Raw genomic sequence first — 27,405 nt, 5'->3', positions numbered from 1 at the left:
ACCTGAAGTGTTCACAATCTAATGTTGAGTAGCTTTATTTAAGCTTAGTTTTTGGGTATCAGAATAGGACACCCACATTTAAAAATTAGGTTCCTCATTCTCTCTTGGAAATAAACTGTTTCTGAAACAATGGGTGGACACCAGCAGTGGCTTTACTGTGCATTCATGGGTTCAAGTGCACCTACAGAAATAATAAAACCAAGGGTGCAAAAATACTGAATGTTTTTGATACACTATTGATAGATGTGCGTGGCTTCATGTTAATCATATTTGGGTATAGACCCCAAGAGCAGAACTGCACTGATAAATGTACATTTTCACAGGCAAATATATACTCCTTCTGGCCCAGTGCAGAGGGGAGGTCCATGGGCAGGGGTGAGAGCGAACCTTCCCCACACTCCCCCTGCAGCAGCAGATCCTGGCTCCCCACTCTGGGCATTGTGCACGGGATTGCAGCACCACTCATGAACATGGAGGGGCAGCCAGGCCAAACCTGAGGGGCGTTGCAACCCTGTGTGCCAGGTCGCAATGCTCAGAGCAGGGAACTGGGCCCTGATCCGCAGGACAGGAACTACTGCTCCGCGGTGAGTGTGGGGCGGGCTTGCTCTCCAGCCCTCCCCTTACCCGTGGCTTCTCCTCCACACCAGGCTGGGATTAGGGTTGTGGTGCTGGGGCAGAGGGTGCTGCTGCAGGTAGCTGGTGCCCCCTCAGCAGTTTACTGTAGTGCACTCATTGAATTGGGAGGCTCCATCCACCCTCAGTGGGTACCTTTAATGGGCATCTGAGCATGGTGGACAAAAGGCTCTACTGTGTTAGAAAACTTTGTGATATGAAGGGGCAGAACCTAGCCTCTCTCAGGTCTATGGCCATCAGCATTTCCTTTCTCTAGGTCATTCAGGATGGAGAATGCTGCTTGCAGACTGCTACCACGGTAGCGAGGGCCACCTTCCCTGAACTAGGGCCAAATTGTGTGCTGGGGTAAATGGACATCGCTCCATTGCCTTCAGTAGAATTTCACCTATTTACACCAGCAGAGAATTTGGCTCATAGTCATTAAGGCCACTAGCCTCTCCTCCTTTAACTCCCTCCTCGAGGCCCACTTCTGCTGCAATACCTACAAGAAACTGGCAACTAATAATAGCCAGGTATAGAGCCAGCGGGGATAGTTGGGATTGATAGGCACTGGGTCTGATTGTCTTCCTTTATTTATGCTAATCAGTAGTAGTGCCATTAAAGTCACTCGTGTTAAACTGGTGGAAGTGTGAGGAGAAGCAGCCCAACTGCATGGTTTCCCCCCTCTCTCTTATCCTTCATATGGCTTCTCTTCTGGAATTGCGAGCTCTTTGGAGCAGGGATCACAACTTATGGGCAAGATCTTCAGTTGCTGTAAATTGGTGTAGCTCCATTAACTTCATGCAAATTGAGTTAGGCTGATTTACATCGCCTGGGGGTCAGTCCCTTTCTGTTTTAAAAGGGCCTAGCGCACTGTGAGAGGAAGTGGGGTCCAGTGGCTAGGGTTCTAGACTAGACTTGGAAACTCAGGTTCAAATTTCCTGCTCTACCACAGTGACCTTGGGCAAGTCACTTAGGTCAAGTCCTCAAAGGTATCTAGCTCCCATTGATTTTAATGGGAGTTAGGAACTTAAATACCTTTGAGTGTCTATAACTCAGTTCTCCATCTGTTAATGAGGATAATGGGGTGTTCTGAGGATAAATACATTAAAGATTGTGAAGTGCTCAGATAAAGTAATAGAGTCTATAGAAGTATCTCACGTGGATGAATAGACACTACTGTAATGCCAATTAACAGTAACAATAAGGATTTATTACAATCAAGATAATTGTTAGCAACTGGTATCTGACTCAAATTCAGAATGAATAAAATGCAATAACATATCTCCATAATGTTAGATATTCTTTCCTTGTTGACATTCAAATATATTTCCTGCTGCTGTAGACAGAATCATTGTGTTACAGACATGTAAAAGGGAAGTCAAGAATGCTGGAGATTACAAATAAACTGAAAAGTGATAAAATTTGCAACATTTTTATGAGGTCTCTCTGCAGATTGGCATAAATCACCATGCCTCGTAATCTGACATTACTGACTGAGCACAATACCAAGAACATAAAGAGCATTCAAAATTAATTACTTTTTGTAAATGGGAATAGAAGAGTGTGGCACAGATTCTGAGTCCTGGTTTCACTCATTGCCATACGCAGTCTTGAATGACAAGACTCCCGTTGATTGCAATGGGCTTTGGACTGGGACTCTAATACTGTGAGGTGCTGAGTGCTTCCTGAGAAGATGCTGAGCACCTTTAAATCTCATTGACTTGAGAACGCTCAGCATCTCCCAGGCTAATATCATTCTGGAGTGCACTATCAGGAATGTTGTAAGATGAGGGAGGTAATTGTCCTGCTCTACTCAGCACTGGTGAGGTCTCAGCTGGAGTACTGTATCCAATTCTGGGCGCCATATCTAGGAAAGATGTAGACAAACTGGAGAGAGATCAGAGGAGAGCCATAAAACTAATAAAGGTTTAGAAAACCTGACCTGTGAGGAAAGGTTAAAAAAACTGGGTATGTTTAGTCTTGGGAAAAGAAGACAAAGGCAGAACCTGATAAGTCTTCAAATATGTTGAGGGCTGTTATAAAGAGGACAATGATCAATTATTATCGTGCCCACAGAAAGTAGGAACTAGAAGTAATGGGCTTAATCTGCAGTAAGAGTAATTTAGGTTAGATCTGAGAAAAAAATTGTAACTATAAAGCTAGTTAAGCAATGGAATAGGCTTCCAAGGGAAGTTGTGGAATCCCCCTCACTGGAAGTTTAAGAATAACTTGGACAAACACCTGCCAGGGATGGTCTGGGAGGTTTACTTCGTCCTGCTACAGCACAGGGGGCTGGACTAGATGGCTTTTTTCCAGCCCTACATTTTCCAGCCTTACATTTCTATGATTTTATGAAGTGACGCTGAGGAGCCACGAGGGGGCAGCACAGATGTGAAAACTCTAGGGTCGGAATTCATTAGAATGCTATACACTGTAGTTTACTACATCATTGCTTGGAAGTTATATTGGCACACTAAGTTTAATATGACTTATTTCAAGAGAGTGAAATTTCACTGTAGCACTGAAACAAAAATAGTGCCCAGGAATTGTTAGAGACAGATCATTTGAATGATTGTATGATGGTAGGTGAACATGCTGAAACCATTCATAGAGACTTCTGTGCAGTGCTTAAATTTGTAATGAAAGAGGTGCTGGTGATCAAGCAATTAGATGCTGAGGCTCAAACAAATTTTTTATTTTCATAACTGATGTGAAAAACCCAGAGGCATTGGGGCTATGAACTCTCAAGCCTAGAGGTGCTGGGGGGATCAGCCCTGGCAAGCCCTGACACAAATTAAGCACTGGTTCTGTGTGCTAAGAAAATAGTAAAAGGTAAAACCTCAATGTCATTTCCCCCCCACAGATCCACGAAGAGGACTCTGAGGAATTCCTTCTCTTTGGGGCATTTTTTGAAGCCACGATGATTGACAGGAAAGTTGGAGATAAACCAATAAGCTTTGAGGTTTCTGTTGGTAAGGATATGTAAAACGCTTCTCCAATGAAGGAGTTAATTCTCAGTGCATCAAGGTGACTGTCATTGAAGGGGCTGACTGCAGAGAAATACCTATACATTTCAATTAATCTCTGAACATCATGGCACTGGGTGTCACAAATTTCCTGGTGTTTCCTTCTTCCACTCAACCTGGAAGACCAAGTCTTTGTTGTTTTCAGTCACAGTTGGATTCCATAGGTCCAAATCCTTTCATCTAGTGCCATCTAGCATAGTAGACTGTGTCCTGGGTATCTCTGTGAGAGGCATGATCCCCTGCAGCTCCTGTGGCTCTAATGGATCCTCTCTGCAGGGGATCTGGCCCAACCCTACTGACACCCTGGCCCTTCCTGCATGCTGGTGTAGAGGAGGTCAGTGCAGAGCTGAGTCCCACACCACACCCACAGGTGCACCTTCTCTTAGAAGCCTGGCTATATCCTGCCCTCTACTGGTTCTGCTGCGCAAGGGCTCCTCTGCAGCTGTGGTGGCGGGGCCAGGAACTGCCCTAAGTGCAGCATAAAGAGAAAATGAAAGATCTTTTTATTAATGTTAGCTGAACATTTCCAAACCTCAGAAATATCAGCTCCAGGTGAAAGCCTGGATTGAACCTGATTTCACCTGAAGGACTTTGCACATCTGTTTTTGGTTTACAACCCTAATGAGGTCTCTGTGCACAGTGACAGTCCCATATTTTCCTTATGTTTGCTCACGTGTCTGGATAGATGTTCCTTCTGAAGGAGAGTGCAGGGAGGGACCTCATAGGCAAACAAAGCAATGTGTAAAACTGACTTATGCTGACATTCAGTGGGAAAATAAGCCAAAATTAACAGCAAGCTCGTTTGTGTACTTGTGCAATAAAGGCCAAAGACCAGTTCGCGTTAGAAATTAAAATTGGCAGTGGCGTCTGGATCTGAAAAATGGTTCTGGCACCCTCCAGCTTTGTGCGTGTTTGGAACTGGGATCCAAATGTGGCTAACAGCCGTTGGACTGAACCAAAATCTAGGTCGGAACATTGTAGCATCTGAGATTCAGACCCCAATTTCAGCCTCAAGCCCATCTCTAATCAAAATTTTAATAGCCAGTTTAATACATACCCTCCTCATGTCACTGATAACTGCCCTCTCTGGTACATGTCTATAGGTCTGATATTAATGAAATTTGTGCATCATGAGTGCATGTTCCCCACAGTACTGCTGTCAATAAGGCCCCTTCCGAACCCATACAATACTAAATTAGCTTGAATGAAAACAGACTTTAACACTTCTGAAAACAGCTTTTGTAATTAGGACCCATGTGTTGCAAACAACAGATACAGTCACCATTGAAATCTCATGCACATGGTGGGAGCTGGGGCTACAACTCTGTACTATCCACTCCAAAAATTCAGGCACCGTTTAGAATTCTATTAGCTAATGTAGGTTCCATATTCTCTCTGTGGGCCAGCTACTAGAGGGCAGCATCACCCATTCAAAGGCAGCACATTGCTATACCTTATATAGCAGTCCTGTATTACCAGTTAAAGGAAGTAACCACCTTATTAATCTTGCTGGGGTGGAGCCTAGACAGGTAATGTGGCTAACTCTTGCTGCCATAACCAATAGACAACAGGGTATTGTCAGAATAGTCAGCTAAGAGATGGGGGCAGAAAGGTGCAGTTGGAATCACTTTGTTTTTTTTGTACACAGGGTTTGTCCACTTCGTGCTTCACTCCAGCAATTCTACAAAAGAATCCTGTGGCTCCTTTAACTTTGTAATGAAATCTGTAAAAATATCACAAACTCTGCCGAGCTTTTAACGAAATGCATACCGTCTGGATCCCAGACATTCACCAGTCTCTGCACTCATTATCAGGACATGCTCCCTCCTATCCCCGAATTTGTCAGAGCCTAATGTTTCCATTTGACAGTCTCTTGGACAACACGGATGTCTGTTACGAGCACTAAGGCTTCACACCATTGTAAAGCTCCCCAATGTAAAACCATTGCAAGAGGACAATCCAGCTCCTAGATTCATAGATATTTAGGTCAGAAGGGACCATTATGATCATCTAGTCTGACCTCCTGCACAACGCAGGCCACAGAATTTCACACACCACTCCTACAAAAAAACCTCACACCTATATCTGTGCTATTGAAGTCCTCAAATCGTAGTTTAAAGACTTCAAGGAGCAGAGAATCCTCCAGCAAGTGACCCGTGCCCCATGCTACAGAGGAAGGCGAAAAACCTCCAGGGCCTCTTCCAATCTGCCCTGGAGGAAAATTCCTTTCCGACCCCAAATATGGCGATCAGCTAAACCCTGAGCATATGGGCAAGATTCATCAGCCAGATACCCAGGAAAGAATTTTCTGTAGTAACTCAGATCCCACCCCATCTAATATCCCATCACAGGCCATTGGGCCTATTTACCATGAATGTGACCTCTATACCATCATACAGTGGTTAAACCAGTGATTCTCAAACTGTAGACTAGGGACTACTGGGAACAGATTATTCAGAGAGCTGGTCAGTGGAGACCTGGCAGGTCACTTGGTGCTTGCAGCTCCTTCTACAGCTGTCCAGGCTCTTCACTACAAAGAAAAGCCCCTGTAACGCTGTAAAGAGAGCTAGAAACAAGGAGCAGGAGTTAGCCTAGTATCTCTGCTAGGGGCAGCTCCCGCACAAGAGTAGGAAATAAGGAAATGGGAGCTGCCCTCAAGGAGCGGAACAATTGAAAATATCTACATTCCTATATCACTTTTTTTAAATAGGCAAATGCCATTTTGGAGTGCATTAACAATAAAGCAAAGAACTACAGTTCACTCAGGTTTATCACCCTATCTCCTATGTAGCCTGACTCCATTCCCTGCCCTTACAACCTTGTTTTGTATCTCTAGGTAACTTTGGAAATGTTATTGATGGAGCGTCACCGGAAGCTGGTAGTAAAAAGAAGGGACATGAGGGAGAAGAGGAAGAAAGTGCCCCATTGCTGCATGAAGGGGAGGGTGAAGAGTCACATGACATTGGAATACCAATGATATCCACCACCCACCCTGAGAAGCCACTCCTCACAGACGGAAACCGGTAGAATGTTTGAACTTCATGACCTTAATGTATAGTTTTCTGGCTTTTGCCCTGTAACACGAGGATGTGGGTTTTTGATTTAACAATTGCTAGCAGCATTGAACAGCCTGTTGTAGAACATGCTAAAACATAATTGGCCAGTGTGAATCAGGAAAGCCCTATGCAAGTCAATGGATCTGTGCTGGGTTACACCAGCGTAGGATCTTGGCTCAAATGAGGGTTGGCCTTAGAACTTTCGGTGCCTTTAACAAGACTATCTTACAGTGCCACATAACAGAGTCAGAGAAGGGAGAGTAGCTTTTTCAAGTCTGTTCAGTACAAATTTAGGTCCAGAGTCCAACACCCTTAATGACAGTGATTAGTCACTTACTCTGTAAGTAGCTCCGCTGAAATCAGAGAGACTACATGAAGAGTAGGTAGTATTCAAGTGAACAAGGGTATCAGAATCTGTTCCTTATTTTGTAGATAATCAGATTAATTTCCAAAACATTTCACGATTTGGAAAATAAGAGTGAAATAACAAATAGCAGCACAGGTAGGGGGGGAAACAGAAGAACAGACCATGGAGAAAAGATGGAGAGTTGATGGAGCAAATACAAAAAGAAGTTTGCAGATGGACTTGTTAAAGTACAGGGGTGATTTTTTCTCTCACACTCACACATTTCTTTTCATGTCAAAGGTATGCGATGAAGTGAGCTGTAGCTCACGAAAGCTTATGCTCAAATAAATTGGTTAGTCTCTAAGGTGCCACAAGTACTCCTTTTCTTTTTGCGAATACAGACTAACATGGCTGTTACTCTGAAACCTGTCAATAAAACACAGTAGTAGATAGAACTATTCCTGACATTACTGCGTGCCAAGCAGAGGAAGTTCTAGAATACAGGAGGTCCAAAACTTGACAGTACCTCTTCCTGTAGGCTTCAAGGCACTGCCAGCAGGAGTTAGACACAGGGACCATCTCGGAATTTTGGATCTGGATCTCTGTTTTGGTTTCTGAACCTGCACAAAGTTCAGAAGTGTTTGGATCGGATCCTTCCTGACAGTAAATCATGCAATTAAATTAAATAATGGTCAATGAAATTAAGGAAGAATGAAAGACTTTGTAAGGCTTTTTTCGCTTTCTTTTTTCTTGTTTTCTTTTTTTTTTTTGGCACTACAGAGATGAAAATCATTGTCTGTCAAGAATATAGTTGCCCCTCTTGTCTCATAATAGGGCTACAGAATGGGCTCCAGCTAGGTTATTATCCTATAAAGCAGATTGCAGGATTTTTAGTTTTTCCCCTGACAGGAATTTGGGTTTAAACAGCTGCAGTAAAAGAATGAAACACTTTTGAAACCTGCAATTCCACATTTAGCTTGCTCAGATATTTATAAAGCTCTCTCTCATTAAGGATCCATTTCCCTCTAATCTGTGTGGATATAAATTGTTTTGTTTTTTTTATTTTTCTCTTCTTATGGTGTCTGTAGCCACTTGACCTGCTCGGGCCATCAGACAGCAGGAATGTCATTGGTAATTGTATTCACTGTCACTGAAAGGATATTCCTAATATTAATCAGTACTTCAGTAGGACATTCAACTTGTCAAATAAATATTGTGCTAATGCCCACAAATTAACAGTAAAAAACAAACAAAAAAATCCCATTTGGCATTTCACACTGCTAGCAGATTAACAAAAGTATAGAAAATGGCTTTGCCAACCAGTTACATGCAGCCCCTCCCACCCGTGCAAACAGACACCAGTAAATTGCCAGGATTTTTCATGTTTAATATAACAATGTATAACAAGGACAAACTAACCATGAAAAAATGACTGTTCGGTTCCTCATAGCGAGATTAATGGTAGGATGTCAAGTCTCATTCTTTTAAGAGTACAGTGTTTTCTATCACAATAGGGCCAAATCGTCCCCTCTGCAAATACAAAAAACACCATCAACCCTTGAAAGTGTCAAGAAGTTCTGGGAATCGTAATTCAGTGACAGGTTTCGGAGTAGCAGCCGTGTTAGTCTGTATCTGTAAAAAGAAAAGGAGTACTTCTAGCACCTTAGAGACTAACAAATTTATTTGAGAATAAGCTTTCATGGGCTAAAACCCACTTCATCGGATGCATGCAGTGGAAAATACAGTAGGAAGATATAGATATACACACAGAACATGAAACACTGGGTGTTACCATACACACTATAACAAGAGTGATCAGTTAAGGTGAGCTATTACCAGCAGGAGAGGGAAAAAAAACATTTTGTAGTGATAATCAAGATGGGCCATTTCCAGCAGTTGACAAGAATGTGTGAGGAACAGTAGGGGTGGGGGGGAAATAAACATGGGGAAATAGTTTTACTTTGTGTAATGACACATCCACTCTCAGTCTTTATTCAAGCCTAATTTAATGGTGTCCAGTTTGCAAATTAATTCCAATTCAGTAGTCTCTCATTGGAGTCTGTTTTTGAAGTTTTTTTGTAGTAATATTGCGACTTTTAGGTCTGTAATCAAGTGACCAGAGAGACTGAAGTGTTCTCTGACTGGTTTTTGAATGTTATAATTCTTGATGTCGGATTTGTGTCCATTTATTCTTTTACGTAGAGACTGTCCAGTTTGGCCAATGTACATGGCAGAGGGGCATTGCTGGCACATGATGGCATATATCACATTGGTAGATGTGCAGGTGAACGAGCCTCTGATAGTGTGGCTGATGTGATTAGGCCCTATGATGGTGTCCCCTGAATAGATATGTGGGCACAATTGGCAACGGGCTTTGTTGCAAGGATAGGTTCCTGGGTTAGAGTTTTTGTTGTGTGGTTGCTGGTGAGTATTTGCTTCAGGTTGGGGGGGCTGTCTGTAAGCAAGGACTGGCCTGTCTCCCAAGATCTGAGAGTGATGGGTTGTTCTTCAGGATAGGTTGTAGATCCTTGATGATGCGCTGGAGAGTTTTTAGTTGGGGGCTGAAGGTGACGGCTAGTGGCGTTCTGTTACTTTCTTTGTTAGGCCTGTCCTGTAGTAGGTGACTTCTGGGTACTCTTTTGGCTCTGTCAATCTGTTTCTTCACTCCTGTTAGTAATTCAATGAGTTTGCATCATGTAATTCTCTGGGGGATGAGAGTGTGGATGGATTTTTTCTTTTCCCCCAATAATGTGGGCCAGTGTGGCCTTTTGTGACCTTATTATGTTGAAATGTTCCTAATTAATATGATGTTGTTAAAGATAACGGTGCAATAAAAGCCCAGCTTAGTTTTCAGGGGCAAGTCTCTAGGTCGGTTACAGAAAATGTATTTAGTATCGAACCACTAGGTGACACTCTGAATGATACAACCCAACTTTATTAAAAAGAAAAATGATTAGTTAAGCCAACAGTTGTGCAATTACTACTTACACAAACACTACTATTATACTCTCACTCAAAGATTAAATGGTGTATCAATGGGTGGTCAGTCCATTGACAGAGTGAAGTACACCCATATAATCCTGGAAACCAAGGATTTGGCCTGTTATTTACATCTGATTCCAGACTTTTCACAGCATTTAATGTATTTTCACAGGAACTATCACTACTTGCCATATGATGAGAAGAAGCCCTGTGTCTATATAAAGAGCTATTGGGGAGATCAGACCTTCCGACTGTACTTGTCCAATGTCCTAGAGAAAATGGCAGATCTGCTGGTAAGCCTGGTGCTACATATTGTCAGGATTTGTTGGAAAGTATCTGTCAAAACCTTTTGATGCAAAGTTTGGTTTTTGACTAAATAAAAACCTCTGTGGAAAGTGTCTGTTCCTCACAAATTTTCAATTTCCACCCCCTCAGAATACTGAAAATTTTTAGTCAAAGACCAGAAGCATTTCAAATGTTCTGTTTTCCACTGAAAATTTTGACAAAAGCTATATTTTGTTGTTTTTGTCTAAATTTCTATAGGGAAAAATTTTTTCCCCCACCAACTCTGGTGTCTATCCTGTCCAAATAAGCCTATGTAGCTCCTGGCCTGTGGAGACCCCCAGCACGTTCCTGGGCTACCACAGGCAGCTTCACCCTGTCTCCCTGAGGAAGCAGTTATGTAAAGCCAGTCTTGGCATTATGCAGCAGCCTAAACTTGCTCACTTGCCAGGGATGAGTCCCAGACTCTCCCCCAATCCTTTTGCTATATATACACACACACACACACTCTACAGTACAGCCATTCTGACTGATATTCCAGATCACACTGAGTGTGTAGAGGGCAAAGGATTTCTTCTGGGTTGGCTAATTGACTGGGGTGGCATATTCTGAAGCACCCCCCACCCACCCCCAGTCTGTAGCTCTAAACCGACCTTATCCCTGGAGATGAAGAGGGGTTGTATGACCTGAAGAGCACTACTTATCCCAGAAACATCTCCAATAAGAGTACATTAGGGAAAGGGACCCTTCCCACAGTCCTTCATTCAGGGGGCTCCACCAGCATATCTGATAAGCAGGCCCCCACTGAGACTCAATGAAGGACAGATTCCCTCCTCCCTACTTGCAGGTAAATGAAGTGAGTAGATGGCTCTCTCCACTGCAGCTGAAGCAAGGGAGTTATTCCAGCTCACAGATTGTGCAGGCACAGCAGGAGAGAAGAAACCCATGCAGGGAGCTGTGCAGCACTGGGAGTAGAGGGTCTTAGAAACACAGCAGATTACTTTGCCTTTTGCTTTAACCCTTGTGCAGTGGCACAGCCTGTCTCCTGAATGGGATAGCTCATGGCAGTCAGCATATGCCTCTCTTCAGAGTGTCTAAGCACCTACAGCTGTCAGTGAGGTCATCTCTGAAAATCAAGCCACTTAATTAAACACCTGAGGGCTCAATCCAATCCCTGTTGATGCCACTGGGCATTGCATTGGGCCTTATGTATGAACGTAAGTGTGTTATTTTAGGCACCCAAAATTTAACAATTATGACCTAGATGACTTGCCTCAGACAAACATCTAGCTAATGGCAAAGCTATATATAGAATCCAGGAAGCCACAAGTCTTGTAATCTAACCACTAAAGAATACTCCCCACTCACTTACATTTATAAATTAGGTAAAGAAGCTGGCCCCTAAATCAATACTTTAGGCATAGAAAGGCTGTAGGAAGGCCCAAACAGAGTGGTCCTTCCTTTGCATGCTCCAAGCTTAGCGGTATGTCAAAGCTCAGACTTTTCAAGATACAAGTCTTCCTCTTACTGGCTAGACTCTGAATAACCGGAGTACAAATTACACCGACAGCTCTTCTTTCTACAACGGTTTTTTTTTCCCCCCCCACATCTTGTTCTTAGGAAGATGGGTTAGAGGAAGTAAAAGATTTGATCAAGGTTTCAGAGACTGCGTCAGAAGAGAAAATGAACACCATTCTAAATGCCTTTATCAGTCAATGCAGGTAACCTAATTTACTATTGGAGCATGAAGTTACTTTATACATTGGTAGCAATTTCCAGGCTATGGACCCATAAATTGGCAAGATGCATGAAAAATACAATGAGCTTAATTTGCTGTACTTTGTAGTCTGCTGTAAAAGAATTTTAGAGCCTCTGGCTCCTATTTTGTGCAATTTTATTTAATTTCCAGGACTTGTTTTCCATTTGTCAATTACTGGATTTGATCCTAAGCTTTCTGGACTCTAAAAATAAAACAGTTATGAGAATAATTGAGAAGCAATAAGGTGCAAGACAGACACATTATAAAAATCATGCAAAATTAAAATGAATACAGAGGGCCTCCTTGCACAAGTAGAACTCCCATTGTGCCCTGAGTAAGATGGACAGGATTGGATCCAAAACACAGGCAAAGCCCAAGAGTGAATTAATTTATATCTAAACATTACAGTACAGATTGTATGTACTTAACTCTCTCCAATATAGGTGGTGCCTTAAACATTTATATTAGTCTGGCAATTCCAGCATCACCATCTTCTGCTTCATGCATTGTGCCAGATAATAATTCACTTGCAGCTTATTTTATCAGCCATCATAATAAGGTAATCTTTCTCATAACAAATACTTCTGTATTACTATTCCCCGATCTCAGAGCCTTCATTGCTCATGCCGAAAAGAAGCCCCAAGGGATGAACCAGACTGCTTTGGACAAAAAAAGACTTATGATGTGCAGGCAAGAACTGGTATGAAAGGCTCCCTCTTTAAGCACTAGCGCAATATATAATGAGTTAATCTTAATCAGATGCACTGTGTGTGTAGTAATTTGGATTTGGTTTCTCGGTGCCAGGGTGTTTCATAATGAATGTGAAAATTACATCCAAGAGCTTTTTTTTTTTTAAAAGGCTACTGTGCTAAGCAAAAGGTTTTAAGATATTTCATGTTGAACTTTAAAGCAAGCAATTACAGCAAAAAGCTTTGTTCTCCTTTGTACCTACCCTGATTTTACAGTAGTTCAACTCCTGACAGTTCAGTAGAGTTAGTCCTGATTTACACGAGTTGTAAGACACAGATTTAGCCCATGCCTGATTGCTTCGATGGATCTGGCCCTAAGTGATAGAAGAATCAGGCCCATCATATTTTTGCTGTTTTTACATATATCTCTCGATATAGCAAGAGCTATAGATATAAATAAATGTGTGTATATTTCAAAATATTTTTTGTTTCTTGATTTTTCAAAGTTAATACTGCTAATTTGATTTTGATTTACACTAAGCCTCATTTACACTCTGTCACATTTGCATCCATAGTAAGGCCCTTTTACACTGCCAGAGTGGCATAAAAAGATCTTACTATAAATGAGACTCCGGCACAGAACATCTAAAGAGAATTAAATATCCATACATTTTTTCATCTCTCCCTAGATTATATGTACATACATCTGTGTTCTAGCTATCCTGTATGGCTCCCATTACTGTAGCATCTGAGTTGCCACACAATCTTTATGTATGTCTCTTTGCAACAACCCTGTGAGGTAGGGAAATACTCTTACCCCCATATTACAGATGGGGAACTGAGGCACTGATCCATTGAGAAGCTGAGACAGAGGGACTAAGTGACTTGCCCAAGGTTACACAAAAAAGCCGGTGGCAGAGCAGGGCATCGAACCTAAGGCTTCTGAGGCCTCAGTTACCAACCGACCCAGTGGACCATCTTTTCTCAGTATTAGAGGATCCATTTTTAATATACACACATAGGGGGACTGATCCAGAGGGTTGATGAGTACTAGCAACTCTCAGTGAAATTAACACCATCTTTCAAGAGCAGGATCATGTTAGTATCCTAAAATATCATTATAATGCAGTAAATATACAGAGGGATCTTTACATATCCTAATAGATAGGGTGACCAAATGTCCCAATTTTATAGGGACAGTCCTGATTTTGGGGGCTATTACCCCCGACCCCGTCCCAATTTTTTACACTTGCTATTTGGTCACCCTACTAATAGGCCTGCATTTTCTACTATACCTTGTGGTTGCACAGTAAATGTATGTATTATTTTTATGCCATTGTTTGCAGTACAGTATTGATCAAAGCCCTCCATCAGGATCAGGGCCCCATTGTGCTGCGAGCAGTAAACACAAATTTCTGGGGACCTTCACTGTATAAACACACATACACACAGTGGAGAAAATGCACATTTTGTCTAACTGGAATCGTTTCCTGAAAGTTCATTTGCCCTCTGCTTTGAAATTTTGAAAAAAAAATATTTCATAGTGAACCCGGGTAGCTATTTCCCCTTGCATGCACAGTTGGATAGTTTGAAATATGTTTTTCATGAATTCACCGTGTATATGAACTGCTTACCTATTGTCCACTCCTGTTCCAGGAAGCAATGTCCTCGGATGCCAATGGCATTGTTCAGCAGCAGAAAAAAAAGATGTCAGTAGATGAACTGATGGGTGAAACACAGAACTTCGTAGAGAAAATTCGATTCTTGGTTGATGAGGTAATTCACCATTGACACAGGACTTTACCTAGGTCACAATGTCGAATGTTTTAATGAAGATGACACAAGTCTTTATAATACAGTACAATCAGTAAAACCTTGGGCTAGATCTTGACTAGACTGACTAGCTGGTGATCCCCATTACTCTATATCTCCTCATAGGCACTGACTCCATGGGTGCTCTGGGGCTGGAGCATCCACGGGGGAAAAAAAAAAAGCGGGTGCTCAGCACCCACCGGCAGTCCTGCCAATCAGCTCCTTCCCCTCCTCCCCACACCTCCTGCCCCGGCAATCAGCTCCTCCCACTCACCCAGCGCCTCCCGCCCACCAGTGATCAGCTGTTCAGCACTGTGCAGGAGGCGTTGTGGGGGGAGGGGGAGGAGCAGGGCAGGAAGGGGCAGGGCACGCTCGTGGGGAGGATCAGAACTGGGTGGGAAGAGGCGGGGCGGAGGTGGAGCGGGGGCAGGAAGAAGTGGGGTGGGGGTGGGGCCTTAAGGGAAGGGGTGGAGTGGGGGCGTGGCCTGGCGTGGGGGTCAAGCACCCCCAGGATAATCAGAAAGTTGGCACCTCTGCCTCATGTACAGCCCTTGGCATGGGGAATGTCCTGGAAAATGGGGTTGTGGCCAGGACACTGTGACAGGGGCAAACTGGATACACTGTACATGCATTTGCCCAATAAAGAATGGCCTCCATGGTGAGATTTCATCTGAAAGTAAACTGTGAATCTAGGGCACAAGAAGCACCTAAAGGAAAGGTGCAGGATGGAGGAATGGTATACAGGGTATCCCATAGGGGATCTACACCCTCTGCCTGCCACACAGCTGTGCCTGTGCAGGCTTCACTTGCACTAGCGTGAGGGGATGTGGAAGAGGGGGATTGTGACCAGTGGATCTGTGATTACATGGAGGATGCATGGCGAATCTCTCACACAAAAGAGGGTAGTGCAGGAGCCCTGTTGTAGTCTCAGCCAGAAAGTGTCTCTGCTGCTCTTCCATGTGTTGGGAGAGCTTATTCAACCATGACCTCATAGAAAGTAGAATGGTGGGTCCCAATTCTCATTTTCCCTAAGGCCTTTGGGTAAATGAGTATCAAGCCCATAGATTTTAAGATCAGAAGGAGCTATTTTGAGTGTCCAGTCTGACTTCCTGCATAGCACGGGCCATATATTTTTCACCCAGTGATTTTTGCATCAAGTCCCATAACTTCTGGTTGAGCTAAAGCATCTCTGTTAGAATTACAGGCAGTCTGATTTAAAGACCTCAAGTGATGGTCTATGCACCATGTCCCTCGGTAAGATTCTCTGTTCAAAATTTGCATCTTATTTCTGGTTTGAATTTCCGTAGCTTCAACTTCCATCCACTGCAGCTTGTTATGCCTTTATCTGCTACATTAAAGATCCTTTAGTATGAGACACTTTTCCCCTGTGTAGGCCCATGATCAAGTCACCTACTAACCTGCTCTTTGATAGTTTGAACAGAGTTTAAGGTCCTTAAAAGCGTAAAACCTTAAAAGGAACAAACTCTGACTGTGCTCAGGAACTGAGATTTGGGCAGATACTATGTATCACAGTCCGGTATATGGATTTTTAGGTGTGAATTGATAGATTCTCTAGATGATGATGCTGGCTGTCTCTTCTCAGTAAAGGCTGGCTTTGTCTTGTCAAATTGTTGGAAGGAGTTAGGTCTTGTTAGTTGATGTTTAACAGAAAGTAATGATTGTTGCTCATAAAAAAATATTTGTTAATGTAGCTCTAGTGTTCAAAGCACACAAGTTCTGCTCCATGTCATTTTAATAGCCGCAGCATACGGTGCCTGATGTGTTCATCTGGATGCTCAGCAACAACAAAAGAGTTGCATATGCAAGAATCCCAGCAAAAGAAGTGTTCTATTCCCCAGTGAATGAACAGAGAGGCAAAAACTGTGGGAAGATTAAAACCCATTTCCTGAAAGTAAGTCTGAGACATTTTGATCATTTACAAAGATGTTTTGAGCAGATAACTCCATGAACACCATTTTTATCCATAAAAAGAAAAGGAGTACTTGTGGCACCGCTCAAATAAATTTGTTAGTCTAAGGTGCCACAAGTACTCCTTTTCTGTTTGCGAATACAGACTAACACAGCTGCTACTCTGAAACCAGTTTTATCCATGTTTCACTCAGCCCACATGCATCTACCTTAAATATATGCAGAGTGAAATTATGCAGGAGAGGATTTCATTTGAGATACCAAAAATCTGAAATCTGATCTGCAAGGAATCTGTGGGTTTATCTGTATGATTTAGATCCATATTTCTCAACCAGTGAGTCACGACCCCTAAGGAGTCACAAAAGGCAATTTGGAGGGCAAAAGTGTTGAAGCCATTATTGCAATCTAAAGCAAATGAAATCTCACTCCCCAACTTCACCTCACAGCCTCACTCTTCAAGGTTAAGTATGCTCTGTCAAATTCTCAAAATACACACAAATAAATTCTATTGGCTTATTGTTGTCATGGATACATTTTTACTCTTATACAAAAATTTTGTCTTAAAAAGGGGTCACCAACCTGAAAAGGTAGAGAAACATTGATCTATATAATCTATTTTATCTATATTCTCTACCTTTCTGTTTTGCTTTTAATACCATGCTCATCCTCATGGTGTCTAAGTAATTCATCCCCTGGCTTCCTGCTTCTGCCAAGTGTACCATAAATCCAAATATACATCTATTTGTGCAAATTGGTAGAACATCACTAAACCTTTTTTCTGATGAATACATTAAGCAGCATTTGAAAACTCCAAGGGAAACTCCAACAGATGGACATTCACCACACTCAGACAATGAGGAAGTGCAGAGATTCAGACATAATATAAACATTTCTGTTTATAACTCCAATTTAAAATGTGCTTGTGAGATATATGTTGGTACTCCATTGCTGACAATGATGACAATATTGTAGCAATTCTCAGCTCTGGCTACACACATGACTCCGAAATCTGAACCATGATGCATAGAGTTGGCTACACTAAGGCCATGGGAAGTCCGTAAATATTATGTTTGACAATGCAGCTCTGTGGCGCTTTTCACGTGCAGCCTGGAGATGATTTCGTCAATCCTACTCAAACCTGTTACATCCTGATCTTGTCAAGAGACTGCCAGTGTGTCCTGTCTTGAGCCATTTGCTCAAGTTCTTTGAGGTTGATAACCTAAAGTGCAGCCCACTGGAGACTGCTATCTTTAAGCGCTTATATGGACGACGCTTCCTTCTTTTGCTCCCCATGCAAGATCTGTTTTGGGAGACAGATCTTCCATTCTGATGACATGTCCAGTCTACCTAAATTGTGTTCTCAATAGCATTTCCTCACTGCTTTGTTGTGTTTGCTCTTTCAGGGACCTTAATATTGGTCACTCTGTCCTGCCAGCGAATGCTCATTATTAAGGCTACGTTTTAGTCACGGGTATTTAGTCATGGGTATGGACAGGTCACGAGCAACAAACAGAAAGTCATGGTCCTGGACCTGTCCATGACTTTTATTAAAAATACCTGTGACTAAATCTTACCTGCTGGGAGGGGGGCACGCCTGAAGACTGCTGCTGGGGGTGGGGGCAGAGCTGGGCGATGTGTCTGCTGGGTGGGGCAGCCCAGGGCCCTGCTGCAGCTGGGGGCAGCCTGTGTCCCCCTGTTACTGGAGGAGGGGCGGCCCAGGGCCCCTGTTGCTGCTGCTGGGGGCAGCCCTGCCACCAGTCCAGGTGGGGGGAAGCCTGTGGCCCTGCTGCCACTAGTGCACGGGGGGCAGCCCAGGGCCCTGGCACCACCTCCGCTGGTCCAGGCGAGGGACAGCCCGGGGCCCCGCTGCCACCGCTGCTGGTCTGGGCGAGGGGCAGCCTGGGGCTCTCCCGCCACCACTGCAGCGGCCGGTGCGGCTGGCCCCAGGGCTTCCCAGATGCTGTGGTGGTCCTGGGGTCAGCTGCACCAGCCCTGCAAAATTCACAGAGGTCATGGAAGCCATGACGTCTGTGAATGATTCACAGCCTTACTCATTATCGAGCGGAGGGAACGCTTGTGAAATTGCTCAAGCTGTTAAATGTGCCATCTATAAAGAGTCCATGTCTGAGATCCATACAGGAAAGATGTTAGATATATAAAATATTGAATAATATACTTGTCTGACAAGACCGTTTTAGCAGTGTTATACAAAGAGAGGTAACATGCACTGTAACAGTATGCACAATGGAATGTAGTCACTGTCCATCAGCAACAGCCGGAAGGAAAAGCCTGGACACTCTGGAATAATGAGCAATGGTAACATTGCTTATTAAATGTATAGAAACTCATCACCTAAGATGGTTGTTGTTGGAACCAGGCAAATAAAACGTAGCTCGTCAGCAGATAGAGGTATCCAGCTTTCTGCTAATTATCAAGAGTAATTTATTGTGCATACTACTTACTGCATGCAATAACATTTCAGTGCATTTCTACTTACAGTTTTTAAAGAGGCTTCTTGAATCTTTTTAGAGCTTTCTTATGAGAAATCTCTCCCAGGTCTATCAAAATGTTCTATTTTATTTGAATGAAGTAAAACTAATTTTAGAAGTAGTCATTTCAAACACAAAATGAAACTGTCATTAAGATACTCTGGTGTAGCAATTCTATTTATCCATCAGATTAAACCTCAGAGGCACAGTACAAGTAGTTGTATTTTCACTTGAAAGAAAGTTACAACTAGGAAGCACTATGGATAATCCAGAAGGTGGGATGTTTCCCCCCTGTTTAAAATACAAAGGTTGTTGCTTACAAGTCACACTGTTACACCAAGTGAAACAAAAAGGCACCAGTTAAGCCATCATCAATTGTTAGGGTCTGTCAGGAAAACATTGCAATGTAGTGACTGTCTAGTCACTTTTATGTCATGAATTGCTTTAGGAATAAGCAGTATAAAAAAACTGAATTAAGCAGAGCTTGATAGAAAAAAATATTGTCGAAAGTATTGTCAAAAAATGTAACATTTTATGTTGGAAAAAGTTTCGTCAAAAGTTTTCTGACTTGCCCTATGAAGTAATAACTTATTTAGGAGCAGCCATAATACAGTCAGAAAGCAGCATGAGGTGGACAGTGCACCATAGGCTCGGAAATTTAACATAGCAAACACCAGAGGCAAATTTACAGCTGTTATTTAGCATGAAAAGGCTTGTACACTATCCCACTGAAAGCAGACTTTTACAACTAGGTTTGTTATCAATTCCTTCGTTTGAATCTTGAAATACGTTGTATCAAGTAGGTCACATGGCCATCCTCCCCATTATGACTTCAGGTCAGCAGGGCCTGACAAAATACATTCTGGAATACTTAAGGAACTGGCTGAAGAGATCTGAGTCATCACTTATTATCTTTGAGAAATCGTGAAAAAAGGACAAATATAACACAGAATGGGAAATGACTGCCTAGGAAAAGTACTGCAGAAAAGTGTCTGGGGATTATAGTGCATCACAAACTAAACATGAGTCAACAACGTAATTCTGTTGAAAAAACCAAACATCATTATTGGATTTATTAGTAGAAGTGTTGTAAGCAAGAGCGGAGATGTAATTCTTCCACTCTACTAAGCACTAATAAATCCTCATATGGAGTGCTGTGTCCAGTTATGGGCGCCACACTTTGGGAAAGATGTGGACAAATTGGAGAAAGTCCAGAGGAGAACAGCAAAAATTATTCAAAGTCTAGAAAACATGACCTATGAGGAAAGATTGAAACAATTGGGGTTTGTTAAGTCTGGAGAAGAGAAGATTGGGGTGAGGGGGAGGGGAAGACATGATAAGTCTTCAAATTCATAAAAAGTTGTTATAAAGAGGAGGGTCATATATTGTTCTCCTTATCTACTGAGGACAGGAAAAGAAATAATGGGCTTAAATTGCAGTAAGGGAGATTTAGGTTAGACAACAGGAAATACTTCATAATGGTAAAGATAGTTAAGCACTGGAACAAATTACCTAGGGAGGTTGTGGAATCTCCATCATTGGAGGTTTTAAGGACAGGTTAGACAAACACCTATCAGGGATGGTGTAATGGGGTTCGACTCACCACTGCAGTGCCTTCTGCTGGCCGTCCTGGGAATTAGCTCTGGTTCACCAGTGCGCATTCATCTTGTGGTGTCTCACCGCCATCACTTCTGCCATCAGGACCCGTGTTGCTCTCAGGACCATGGTGTCCTCTTCTGGACACAACTCTCTGGCTGTGCCCCACTCGGTTCTCTCCCTCCCACCCCATTCTGGGAGGCCAGCAGTCCTCTGTCCAGCCATTTGCCTCAGTGGTAGGCTGCAGTCCAGGGTTTAGCCACCTGCATCAGTAGCAACTGGGGCCAAAGGGGGAGAGGACTAGCAGTCATACGCTGTGTCACCTCCAACCCCTGGCGTCTGTTTCCCTGGGCCACTTCCCCGTAGCCCTAGCACCTTCTCTGCCCTTGTATCATGGCCTCAGTCTGGCAGCAGTCAGCCAGGAGCTCACTCATGCTCCCCTGACCCTGTCCAGCACTGCCTGGACCATGGTGCTGTCTCTTCTCCCTCCTTCAGGGCAGCCAGTCCTCACTCCTCAAACTCCAGGGAATGACTGAAGCTGCTCTGTTCAGCATCCCTTCTTATATGACCCAACCTGGCCCTGATTGGCTGTCTCTCTAAACCTCCTGATTGGCTGTCTCTACAAGCCCTTTCCTAATTGGCTGCCTCTTACGCAGCCTCCCTGGGCTACTTTAACCCCTCTTCTTCCAGTGTGGGGCTGAAGCCCCACCACAGATGGTCTAGATAATACATAGTCCTGCCTCAGAGCCTATCAAGGTCCCTTCCAGTCCTACATTTCTATGATCCTGTGATTAAATAGGCAAGTCATTTATCAGCATATCATAGAATCATAGAATATCAGGGTTGGAAGGGACCTCAGGAGGTCATCTAGTCCAACCCCCTGCTCAAAACAGGACCAATCCCCAACTAAATCATCCCAGACAGGGCTTTGTCAAGCCTGACCTTAAAAACATCTACGGAAGGAGATTTCACCACCTCCCTAGATAACTCATACCAGTGCTTCACCACCCTCCTAGTGAAAAGGTCTTTCCTAATATCCAACCTAAACCTCCACCACTGCAACTTGAGACCATTACTTGTTGTTCTGTCATTTGCTACCACTGAGAACAGTCTAGATCCATCCTCTTTGGAACCCCCTTTCAGGTAGATGAAAGCAGCTATCAAATCCCCCCTCATTCTTCTCTTCTGCAGACTAAATAATCTTAGTTCCCTCAGCCTCTCCTCATAAGTCATGTGCTCCAGCCCCCTAATCATTTTTGTTGCCCTCCACTTGACTCTTTCCAATTTTTCCACATCCTTCTTGTAGTGTGGGGCCCAAAACTGGACACAATACTCCAGATGAGGCCTCACCAATGCCGAACAGAGGGGAATGATCACATCCCTCGATCTGCTGGCAATGCTCCTACTTATACAGCCCAAAATTCCATTAGCCTTCTTGGCAACAACTGTTGCCTCATATCCAGCTTCTCGTCCACTGTAACTCCTAGGTCCTTTTCTGCAGAACTGCTGCCTAGCCACTCAGTCCCTAGTCTGTAGCAGTGCATGGGATTCTTCCATCCTAAGAAGATGCACTTGTCCTTGTTGAACCTCATCAGATTTCTTTTGGCCCAATCCTCTAATTTGTCTAGGGCCCTCTGTATCCTATCCCTACCCTCCAGCGTATCTACCTCTCCTCCCAGTTTAGTGTCATCTGCAAACTTGCTGAGGGTGCAATCCAACCATCCTCCAGATCATTAATAAAGATATTGAACAAAACTGGTCCCAGGACCGACACTTGGGGCACTCCACTTGATACCGGCTTGATAGCAACTGAGTGGATGCTCCTCAATCAGCAGTGCAGCTTGCCCAAACTATAAATAACATTCAGTGATCTCTCTTACTTTGTATTGGTTGATGACCTATGTTTCTTCAGTTACCAGGAAAACGCCTGTCGGGTTGGAATGTACCTGCAAAAGTAGACACCTATCTGTGGCTTGGTTCCGTCAAGTATGCCCATACCATTATGGAGAACTTACCTTTAGGACATGAGATTGAAGTGCCCTCCGCAGATGGTACAGGACATCCTCCTCCTCCTTCACCTGCCAGTCTGGTGTACAAAAGTAAGACAATACTTCTGCAGTACAGTAGCAAGGATACTTAGCAGTAGTATGGAACGTTGGACATATGGTGCTCTAAATTAGGAGGACAGCAAAACATCTACTTGATGTAATTGCATTTTTCCCCAAAAATGCTTAAATTAACATTTTAGCACATTGTTTAATCAGAGACACTGACTAGTTGCTGAATGCCACCTTGGCAGCTACTGAATGCTTAAAACCTCCATTGATGCTTCATGGAATCATAGACATTAGAGATGGAAAAGACACACTACATTATGCCCTTCCCTCCATATCCCTCTCAATGCAAGGTTGTTGCCCTTAGCACATGTTGCACTGTTTTTGCTCCCTAGTTTAAATGTCCCAAATGAGGAGTCTTCCACTGGATCTTCTGATAAAAGCATATGTGCTTGAATTCATCGTAGGTGATAAATATACATAGGGAGATACTATGGTCAAGTGATGAGAGAAAAGACTGGAAATTAGCAGAGCTGGGTTATAACCCTGGCTCTGACACTGACTTTGTGTGAATTTAATCTTTCTGTCGCTCCGATACCTCATCTTTAAAATGGTGATCGCACTTTCCTATCTCATTGGAATGCTGTGAGGGTCAAGGTTTTGGAATTTGTGGGTGGTCCTCTTTCCATGTATTCATGGCATCATTTCCCCAAAACTGATAACATTGTATTCATTGTCCTGACACAGCCAAGCACCTCTTCCAGTTAAGAGCCCACATGTATCAGGCCAGGGGGCTCATTGCGGCAGACAGCTCTGGACTTTCTGATCCCTTTGCCAAAGTAACGTTTGTTTCGCACTGCCAGACCACCAAGGTAAGTTGCAAAGTCTTCCTTCTCCTTGTGTAAATAAGGAACTGAGATGTCTCATTAAAGTGGTGAAAATGGGAAAAAATATTGATTCTCAAAGGCAATTGGGAATTACCTTACCAGAGCAGATCAGTGGTCTATCTAGTGCAGTCTTCTGTCACTCTCAGTGGCCAATATTAGATATTTCAGTTTCCTTTTCTGTAAAATGAGGATAATGCTTAATGAAAAACTACTTAACTACCATACTGAGGTGTTGTGAGGCTTAATTCATTAGTTTGTAAAGCACTTTGAGATTCTTAGACGCAAGGGGCTCCAGAAATGTAAAGGATTATAGTGTATTATTGAGACGAGTGGTTACTTATTTGCAGTATCTCTTAGAGCCATTCACAGTGTATATTATATCATAGCACTAATATCCAGCCATATGAATACCAAGTGTGGTTGAAAACAGAAGTCCTAGCGTGGCTGTCTGTTTTGAGGACATGTGCCTGTCATTAAAGAGAAACACCACTGCCATTCTAGCTCTTGGTATGATTAAATTAACAAATATACCATCAGGGACAGCTGCTCTGATGGCATAGCATATATAGAATGAGTCACCAGATGCAGCCTTGTATCTGCTCTCCAAGTGTAATTGGTCTGCAATTAGACTAGTGCCAATCTGTTTTGACTCCTTTGGATGTTAGATTCTCTGAGATTATTGGACCGAAACAGCAAGTGTGGGCTGGGTTGTATCTCTCTGACATTCTCCCTCTTTAGACTTTAAGATTAGGCCATTTCCATTGGCAGGGGGACAGATGCTGTATCCTGCATCCCCGCCACTATTTTTGTGTGTGTTAAGAGCAAGGCTGAGTCACTTTTTTAAAAAGCGCAAAGTGCTGCTGTGGCCATGTGAGTCAGTTTGGCCCTTTGGAATGGAGTTTAGTAGAGCACAAGGATGGTTTCAGAGAGGCATTACCAGGTAAAATGCACACCTGGTGCAGAGACTCTCTGCACTACTTAAGTCCTGAAAAATAGTTGCTCATTGAGAGGCCTCCTTAGGGCTGCCTTTGAACTGGAGAAATGGTCTCCAGACCAGCCCCACAGAGATTGGCATGAAAGGCCATTTTGGAATGAGCAAGGAGTTTCCTGGGGACAAGAGAGGGGCTTCTACCCAGATCCTGTGGTTTCAGTATGCTGTGCAACCGGTACAAGGGACAGCTGATTTATTACCCATGGGGAAGGTGGGAGGGTTCTGCACGGCAACCCTGCAACCTGGCCCGGGCTTGGGTGGGAGAGTTGGATTTCACTTTCACTCACCCAGCTTTATGGGAAGAACCCAGCTTGACTCTCAGAGCCCATCTTAATTTTGCAAGGGTGGAAGTTCAGTAACCCACTATTTCACTTGTAAATAGAGCACATTTGACACAGAAATCTTCAAGGATCAATAAATGTGGAACCCAAATCAACTATTTTTATAGTCACTTTTCACAGGGTAACAAAGCTTTAAGAAAAATAATGTTTATCCCCTTCTGGCTCTCTGAAGGAAGTTTCTATAGCAGCAGATTCTGGGGGCCAGGGCAAGGAAAAGGTTTCTCTATCCAGGTGGCTCTCTAGAGTCATAGGGCCTGATTCTGCTCTCACTTATGCCTGTTTTACCCTCATGGTTAAGATCAATTGAGTTAATCTTGGTTTACCCCCATTGTAGCTCTCTGGATATCAATGGAGTTGATCCTGGTATAAGCTAGCATACCTGAGAGTAGAATCAGACTTACGTATGACAGCATTTTGTACACACATAAGTGCGAAGTAACATATTGTCTGAATAAAATACTGCAGGCAATCATTTGAATTGTTTTTAGAATGGTGTCCACCAAGCTCCAATAAACCACAGTGAAAGAAGACATTTCCATTTAACAGAACAACAGCAGATGATGAGAGTCAGATTTTGCAGCGGATATTTTTTTCTTTAAAATTTAACATTGGTAGATACATTTCCTGCCAAAGCAGCTAAGCTGTTGTCTTTGAGGAAGTGCCTTGACCAGCCCAGCATGTCTGAAGTGCAGCAGCAAATTGCAAGGAAAAAATAAAAAAAAAATGGATTTGTTATGAATTAATAAATTACCTTGTTCAATAAGAACATTGTGAGTTATTATTGGCATCTGTATTTGAAGAAAAATGACTTGGAAAATGTTTACCCCACAGAATGAAAAAGTGGAATACATTTTGCTCAAAGTCTTTCTTTAACTATACATGGCCTGATCCTGCAGTCTCCAAACAGGCAGCCTTCCCATAGACTGCAGTATGAGTTTTGCATGCACAAGGACTGCAAGATATAAAGTCAGATATCTGGTTATTTGTTCAGGAAGAGCCTGTAAGGCAAGGAGGGGGGAACATTTACAGCTCAGAATGAACAGGGGTGGTATTCATCTGTGTGGGAAAGACTTTCAATGCACTTATGAAGGCCCATGTTAAGGTTTTTAGGCCCCAGTCCAGCAAACTATTTAAGCACATGCATAACTTTAGGTACATGAGTACCCTCACTGAAGTTAATGGGATTGTAGTTACACATGTGGTTTAAGTGCTTTGCTGGACCGGGCACTAAATGAGGCTTGCATGGGTTCTGATGCAGGACCTCTGCAAAGGTGAGTGACATTTAAAATAGGCCTTGTGCTGATTCTGTATTTCACCCTCTCTTAATAGTTTAGTTTAGTCCACTGGAAAAGATTTCATCACGGTGCAGCCACTTTCTGCTGGAGCACACCAGTCAGTCTTTTACCAGCCTTCTTAAAATGCTGTTTGTTTTTCACTAGATCATTTCTCAGACATTATCCCCTACGTGGAATCAGATGCTGCTGTTCAATAACATTGTGCTCCATGGTGAAGGGAAGGAAATTGCTGAATACCCACCAGTGATTGTCATAGAGCTGTACGATGATGATGCAGTGGTAAAGATGAAATGCCTCTTATTAAAAAATCGGAATTGTTGCAGTATAATGTATTATCTATGTAAAAATCAAAGCTATGTCATTTAACAGACATTTAAAAGTAGTTTCTCTGGCCATGTAAATCAGTTTCTGGCCCTCTAAAATGGAGATTAATATTGTGATGGGACGTAGTCTGAGAACCAGATTTATCTCCAGTCCTCAGTTACGTCTTTGTAATCTCCTGGTCTTGTTGTTCCAGTTTGACTCTCAGATCCAAAAAGGCGTTTGCAGTAGAAACATCCTTTTACTTGTTCGCAGTTGTAATTATTGTATTTATGTATGTTCAGAGACCCGAATTTACCTCCACCTCACAGAAATCTAGTGCCATCTCACTGCTTATTAGGATACTCCCTTCAGAATTGCTGAAATGTGAAATCAAGGCATTGGTAAACTTCAGATGAGTTTAAAGAACACCCTCCATCATTTCAATTGTTGCCATCCATTGTATTTTGCTGTGCACCTCACTGGGTAGTTTTGTCATATATATTAAAAGCCCATTTCCCATATTTGGATTGAGGGCGGGAGGAGCAGTTCCTAAGGCTGCTGCTATGTTTAGACTACTTACAAAATAACCCGAAGTATGTATCCTTATTTATCTAGGGTAAATCAGACTATATTGGCTCAACAGTAGCTGCCCCTGTGGTGAGACTCGCTGATCAGAAATACGAGCCACCTAAACTATCTTATCACGCAGTGCATTGTGGAAATCTGTCTGGAGGAGACCTTCTTGCTGCATTCGAGCTGCTGCAGGTGAGGGATTGAGTATTAACGTTTACCTTTGGGGCATGTAAAAGCATTTAGGGTACAAAGAGACACCGTGGTCCTAGTCTTGTCCTCACTTATACAGGTGCATCCCTTGTTAAAATCAGAGGGAGCTGCACCCAGGAGAGAGCAGAATTGGATCCTTTCTCCTTTACATCTCATATGATGCAGTTGTC

At 43.0% G+C, this 27,405-nt stretch overlaps 1 protein-coding gene across 1 annotated transcript in view; it reads left to right on the top strand.

Annotated features, from left to right (window-relative positions):
* The window catches only part of FER1L6 (fer-1 like family member 6), a 65,669-nt gene that overhangs the window by 16,833 nt on the left and 21,431 nt on the right, over window positions 1-27,405 (top strand). Inside the window, exons 10-20 of the mRNA XM_037893388.2 lie at window positions 3,479-3,587; window positions 6,478-6,664; window positions 10,198-10,318; window positions 11,928-12,028; window positions 12,676-12,766; window positions 14,412-14,531; window positions 16,327-16,479; window positions 22,494-22,680; window positions 23,383-23,507; window positions 26,294-26,428; window positions 27,068-27,217. Coding sequence (XP_037749316.2) covers window positions 3,479-3,587; window positions 6,478-6,664; window positions 10,198-10,318; window positions 11,928-12,028; window positions 12,676-12,766; window positions 14,412-14,531; window positions 16,327-16,479; window positions 22,494-22,680; window positions 23,383-23,507; window positions 26,294-26,428; window positions 27,068-27,217 — 1,479 coding nt within the window. The remainder of the gene's footprint in view (window positions 1-3,478; window positions 3,588-6,477; window positions 6,665-10,197; window positions 10,319-11,927; window positions 12,029-12,675; window positions 12,767-14,411; window positions 14,532-16,326; window positions 16,480-22,493; window positions 22,681-23,382; window positions 23,508-26,293; window positions 26,429-27,067; window positions 27,218-27,405) is intronic.

Source organism: Chelonia mydas, chromosome 2 (genome assembly GCF_015237465.2).
Source record: "Chelonia mydas isolate rCheMyd1 chromosome 2, rCheMyd1.pri.v2, whole genome shotgun sequence".
Lineage (NCBI taxonomy): Eukaryota > Metazoa > Chordata > Testudines > Cheloniidae > Chelonia > Chelonia mydas.
The sequence above is the reverse complement of the archived record's forward strand: the minus strand, read 5'-3'. Positions and strand labels throughout refer to the sequence as shown.